The 6,730-nt window shown below is 44.9% G+C and overlaps 1 protein-coding gene across 1 annotated transcript in view; it reads right to left on the bottom strand.

Moving 5' to 3' along the window:
* Positions 1 to 6,730, bottom strand: part of stxbp4 (syntaxin binding protein 4) — a gene marked incomplete at both ends in the record, with an annotated part of 44,669 nt that overhangs the window by 24,606 nt on the left and 13,333 nt on the right. The window contains 4 exons of the mRNA XM_080542284.1: positions 605 to 670; positions 993 to 1,085; positions 1,948 to 2,069; positions 2,538 to 2,634. Coding sequence (XP_080398410.1) covers positions 605 to 670; positions 993 to 1,085; positions 1,948 to 2,069; positions 2,538 to 2,634 — 378 coding nt within the window. The remainder of the gene's footprint in view (positions 1 to 604; positions 671 to 992; positions 1,086 to 1,947; positions 2,070 to 2,537; positions 2,635 to 6,730) is intronic.

The raw sequence follows: 6,730 nt of genomic DNA, 5'->3' as shown, positions 1-6,730 counted from the left end.
GTTGGTCTGTGTTTAAATGTGGATTATTATTGATCTGAGGGCATTATGCAACAGTCCCATCTGAGTTTAGCGGAGCTCCGAAGCGGAGAGAGGCGAAGGAGAAGGTGAGACCCTGCGTGTGTGACTCATCCTGCAGCCCAGGACGGTTTAGGAGCCGCACGCCTCCGTTCCAAAAGTGGTCACACACAACCTATACTGTAGGCCTATATTGGTAGCCTCTCCCTCCCACACACACACACACACACACACATACACACACACACACATACATACATACATACACACGCTGAAAGTGCAGCAGGAGTGCTGTTCCAAGCTATATTCTGTGCGTTAAGCACACTCAGAGAGCACTTCATGGTGATATCCATAGGTACAAGTGTGGGAGAAAGAGCATGATTACAGCACCATGGAGATCAACCACCTAATATTGCTGGAGTTTGTGTGTGTGTGCGTGTGTGTGTGTGTGTGTGTGTGTGTGTGTGTGTGTGTGTGTGTGTGTGTGTGTACACCTAGGTAAACCTACAGTGAAACCAATACAGTAGAAAATCCGATACTGCAGACACACCTGTTTACGGTATGGTACGGTACACCACGGTACACACACCTGTTTGACTTTGTTCAGCTCCTCCTGCATCTGATGATGGAGTTTCTGTGACTCAACCAACTTCTCCTGGAGAGGCGGGAACACAAACAAACAACTCAACGGTTAAGGACTGTGATTGGTTAACATCTCAAACGGGAGTAGTGGTGTCCTAGTGGATAATGAGTTAGACTGCTGATCAGAAGGGCGGCAACTGTCCCTGTAATCTCTAATGTAAGTTGCTTTGGATAAAAGCATCTGCGAATGGTTCAAATGTAAATGTAGGACTGTGTATTCAATCAATGACATTTGCAAAACCCTCAGCATTAGGCTACCATAGTCAACACAAGCATATTGGAGACATACATATCTATTTTCTATGCCTTGCTGTAGCTGGCGTTGTGAACCATACCTGTAGTTTCTTGATATCCCTCAGAGCCTCAATGTGGTCTTTCCTCAGTCGCTCCATCTCCTCCAGGTCCTCAGATGAGTCTGACAATGAAGGCTTTTACACACACACACACACACACACACACACACACACACACACACACACACAATCAAGACAGGAGTATATCACTGCGGTCGGTGTCTACATTCAAACAATACAGTATAACTATTAAAATCGCACCCTCAGCCAAAACCAAAACACATTACACACACACACCGCCAACAACACAGGAAGACGTTACTAACGCTCTACTTCCAACTAAACAAGCCTTCCCTACTAAACAAGCTAACAACATCAGCTCAGGGGTGCATATCATGGAAGTAACAAGGCTTTACTTCCTACACCTATTTCTAGAACCTGCCCTTCAACACAGAGGCGGGGACGGGGGGTGTGTCCCAGCCAGGGTGGCTGCTGGTGTTTTGGTGCCCTAAGCATAGGAAAAGGGGGGGGGGGGACAGTCTGTCCTCTTCTCCTCCTATCCCCCTTCTTCACTTCCTTCTCAAACCACATTGGAGGAGAGGAGTTTCCTCCTCTACCACATTCTCCTCCAATGGTTGTTGAGAAGGAGGACATCAGCGATCATTACCACAATCACACCTCTATCACAGCAGTGCATCAACATATCAATACAATACAAACAGCATGAGCAGTCTGTAGGACATCTCTGAAGGACTTCATAGTTATACAGTACGTCATCTTTCTCATCTTCAATGTCCTCAAACTAAATCAACATAATATGTGTATTAGTTTAAATTGAATGTAGCTAGGGTTGCAAAATTCCCCTAAGTTTGAGAAACTTTGGAAACCCATATGGAAACGTTGGAAATTATCGGAAAGTTTCGCAAAACGTACAGAAATGTTTGCAAGGAAAAGAAACAACAAAACCAGGTCTTGATGAAGATGAGCAGTGTCCTACCCTCGGGTTGGTGGGTACCTCTAACACAACGGAGAGGTTATCTGGCGCGAACCTTGCCCCGTGACCAACACCTAACTCCTTTGACTGCAGCTTAAACAGCTCCCGAGTGATGGTCTCAAAATCTGCAAACGAAAAAAAAACACATGGTGTTTCTCTGGTGTGTCGCACAGGCACAACACAAATCTACAGAGACTTGATGGATTTTTCACATTTTGGATCGAACTATTATTTGATATCCATAACATAGATGTGCTCTTAAGTGGCACCAGCGGCCGGGGTCAAAGAATGATAGGTCGATGTGAAGTCACTTGTGTAGGTTTAATGGATCAGGTCAGGTCAGGATTGGGTAGGTAGGTGATAGTTTAGGATTAGGGTTAAGACGAGTACGGTTTAAAGTGTCCTACGGTTACATTTAGGAAGGTGGTCATGGTCAGAGTCAGGGTCAGGTAGGAATAATGCCAGGGTCTGGTTAGGATGTTGGTTTGTTTAGGGATTGATAATTGATAATTGACACATTGTAGGTACCGTACAAAGTGCATTGTGTCAGACGACGTAAAAGGTCAGAGGTCATGGAGGTGCGGCCTTCTCACCTGCATAGGCCACGCTCCCAGAAGGGTCTGCTCGTAGTCTGGCCTTCAACAGCTGTTTCTGGGCCTCTGTCGGCGTCAGGCCAAGCGTATCCAGAGCCTGCACGCGCACACACACACACACACACACACACACACACACACACACACACACACACACACACAGCTCAAATACACAGACAGAGCTCACATACAGTTAACACGCTAACCACGTACGTACGTGTATACTCTTTCACCCCTAGCGTGACTGAGCATGCTGGGTGGGAATATTGCCTAATGATTTTGCCATTATGCCGTGTATGGATCACATACACATACACACACATTTGCATATGCCCACACACTGGTTTGATTAGGCCAAATCACAGCGAAGCAGTAATAACTTATTGATCTGTTTAGCTAAAGAGATGTGGCAAGGTCATCATCACAATCATTACACTGTAATGACCTTTGCAGGGAAGCCACATCTAAATACACAGTACATCATAGCCACATGCATGCACACACACATACGCACACACGCACACATGCACACACGCACACACGGACACACACACACACACACACACACTGACCTGCTCCAATCTCTCGGGGTTGAGGCGAGAGTTAGGGGTTAGGGAGCCCTTCCTTTGTGGGCGGTAGGAGGATTCTGGGTAGAGAGAGACAGGTGACACTATAGGTCAGTGAAGAATTATGATTACGGTAGATATCACACCTGTGCTATTTCTGTGGACCTTAGGTTCCACAGCCAGAGGTTCATGTTTACATTTTTTTCCAATTGCTAAAGTCGCAGTGTTCAAAACTGAAGTCACATTGTCAAAACTTTTCATACAGTCTGTATTGTTACTAACATGCATCTTGGCCAAACACAGTCTCATTTCCAAAACTCACTCAAACCACCAAAACACTTCATTCATGTCTCAAAAGAAGCTCGTTCAACCATACACGGGCAACAATGTTCACTCAGAAAGCATACACAGCCATTCATAACACTCTGACCTACAAAACACTAACAACAGGGAGCATTACATAGTTTGAATGATTTTCACAAGAATGAATATTTCATCATAAGAAAGGTTTGATTTATAATAATCATAGACAGAATAGTTGACTGTACAACTGTAACGTATTAGGCAACAAGAATGAATCAGAAACGCCGCAATTTGCTTCTATCCTTTACTGTTAAAAAAAATAACAAATAAAAAACATTGGAAAATAAAGTGAAAATGAAAAGTTCAACCAAACAAAAAAGACTACAATACAAGGCCACAATACAACAGCAATCACACAAAACATTTCTAATATTTTCTAGACATTTCTATTTGATTACTGCAAAAATGCTGTGAACGGTGAAGAATGTGTCACCGTTTTGAACAAATGAATTGCAAATACATAGTGTTTTTCAGGTGGTGGAGTTTGAATGAGGGAAGAGTTCATGGACTTTGGAAAATGTGGTCATTGAATGCATTTTGTGTGAAAGCAATGTAACATGAGTCACAGTTTTGTCCACATGGACTTCTGTTTCGCTGACTGTATGAAGAGTTAGCAATCAGAAAAAACTGTAATAATGACTAAGCTGTTTGGCCTCTCTAAAACTGTCTGTTCAGATGGTTTCTGACAGATAAACTACCAGACTAAATCACATCACAATCACATCACGTTATCACATCACAATCACATCACGTTACAGCACCGCACATGGCAGCTATGGTTTTACAGTTTGTTGTGTTCTGTCTGCACTGCTGTCTGTCCTGTGTTGTTTTGTTTGCATTGCATTTAGAAATGCTCTTACTGTAACGCCGAATCAAATTCCTATATGTGTATGCTTAATGTGTATGCATAAATGGCAATAAACGTTATCTCCATCTCCATCAAACTCACCATTGAAGATGGCTAGGCTATCAGTCTGGGACTGGGCTCCATCAAAGTTTTGGGAAATGTGACCAAACATTGGTCATACACATCTAAAACCCTGCATTGTTCCTCATTCAGCAACTGAAGTTAAGTTGCACTTTTGCCAACAGGGGGTTCTTGTTTGCAACTTGTCAGATTGTTATCCGTCTATCCTATCTATCTTCTCCCCCACATTGACATGTCTCTGACAGGGAACATCTGGAATACACTCATCACCGTACGGGGGAAAGCAGGCGCGAGGCGAAGCCTATCCATCAGGATACTGTCGCGTTTCTGTCAGTCGTCTTCATGAGCAATTCTGCTCTCATTGCACCTGCCTGTCTCTCCCAACTCAAACTGTTCACACCTGTCCTTCACCGACACTCACTGCGACCGGCCTATGTTTGTCTCTCTCAGGTCATGATTGAGAGGCGATAGGCGGTTTCTAATACCACATTTATTTCATTTCCAAAATTGTATTTACTCCAAAAACAAAACCTCATCCAAGGGAGAGATCGTGTCCTGTATGAGGGGTCTGACTAAACCTTGTAATGGTTTGCCATGTCATCGAACTATCTTGACTTGAGTCGGCGAAACTGACAGATGACAGGAAATGTTTGTGCCCGGGGGTATTTCAGGAATTAGAATAGAGTCACCCATCCCAGTCACTTCCTCTGTCATCTTCACTACTGAAGAGAGCCATCTGATCACTCACAATCCTGAGGAACCAGTGGGACAGGGGAGTGGGATCAACATGGCCCTTAAAACACTGATCTGAGGTCAGTTTAGCATTTTCTTCTTCATGGTTAAGCTTAGGGTGTTAGCAGGGTAAGCTGATCCCAGATCTGAGCCTATAGGGAACCTCTATTCAGCGCCAGGAGGCTGACAGCTTGTTCTGTGTCATTGGGAGGCAGACAAACAGGATGTGTTTGACACCTCCTCGCCGAGCGTCTCCCGTCCAGGACTCCCACCCGCCACACTTCCTCCTCTCCCAGGCAGCACGCCACGCGCCATCTGTCCCTCACGGCGCTCCGTCCAAACAGCCGTTGATACATTCTACTGAGTCATGTTACATAGAACTACATGGAACGGCATTAAACAATATAGACCAACGAAAGGGATCTCTTAGAACAACATTGAATAGAATAGAACTGAGTAGAGTAAAGTAGAGCAGAGCAGAAACAGAAAAACTCAGAACTGCATAAAGAAGTGGTGGAGAATAGTTATAGAAGATGTAGAATAATATCCAGGACTACATGATTTCTCACAGTTCACAGCAGGTGATCAGTAATTACCCTAATCTGTTTGGTCTGGTGTGTATGTGTGTGTGTGTGTATGTGCCTAGAGGAAGCCTTTTCAACCAAGATCTTGAAATACCAACACCTGGAGCAGGCCATATCACAACTGGGTTACAGATGTAAACTTTTAGTTTTCATATTTGGCAGCCTGGGCCATGTTCATAAGTTTGTTGTTAGAGGCCTTCAAATGACTGGTCTATCTAAGAGAAGGGCCAAACAGTTAGCAAAGTATTGCTCAGTATCTGCTATTATTGGTAGCCGCTCAATGGAGCTCAACGGTGCTTCTTGTACCCATGAGCTGGATACTGTCTGTTTTACAGTATTGATACTGTATCTGTCAAATCCACTGAAATCATCATTTAGTGTGAATAACATACTGTGTGTAGGCATAACTGGTTGTTGGCTCAGCTGTTACGGCTGGGCCGTCACACACGCCCTCCCCCGCCCCCACAGCTCGAGCACCCGCCCCCACAACTCGAGCACAGCGTGCTCTCCGCCGCAGGTGAAGCTCGTTCCCGGTGATTGGAGGGTTATCCAGCCACAGTCAAACCAACACACCTGTCTCCACTCCCAATTAACCCTCTGGCTACATCTACCCTGGACTCCCTTCATTCATCGTCAGTTTTTCCCTAAGAATGACCTGGCAAGTATCCTCTGTGATTAGTTATGAACTTTGCTCTTGTGCCTATTCTTGTGATTCGTTGATATCTTATGTACTGGCCTACCGTGGAGACTTACCCTGCTTTCCTGTTCCTCCACAGCCCATGCCAACCACTACCGCCATCCCGCCAGGTTGAAACCCCCAGCCCGCCAGGCTGAAACCTCCGGACTCATCATCTGTGTTTCCACCCACCTGCACTGTAAATAAATACCCTACGGGGCTAACACTGTATTCTGCCTCCGGTGTCGTGTCCTTGAGCTCCCTCGCCCCCGTGTCATAACATCAGCACTACTGTAATTGACTGTTTTCATAATGTCAAAATGCACTGATAGTATTTATGTCCT

The sequence above is a fragment of the Nansenia antarctica genome (assembly GCF_963989245.1).
Source record: "Nansenia antarctica genome assembly, chromosome: 11".
Classification (NCBI taxonomy): domain Eukaryota; kingdom Metazoa; phylum Chordata; class Actinopteri; order Argentiniformes; family Microstomatidae; genus Nansenia; species Nansenia antarctica.
This window is presented reverse-complemented; position numbering and strand designations above follow the sequence as displayed.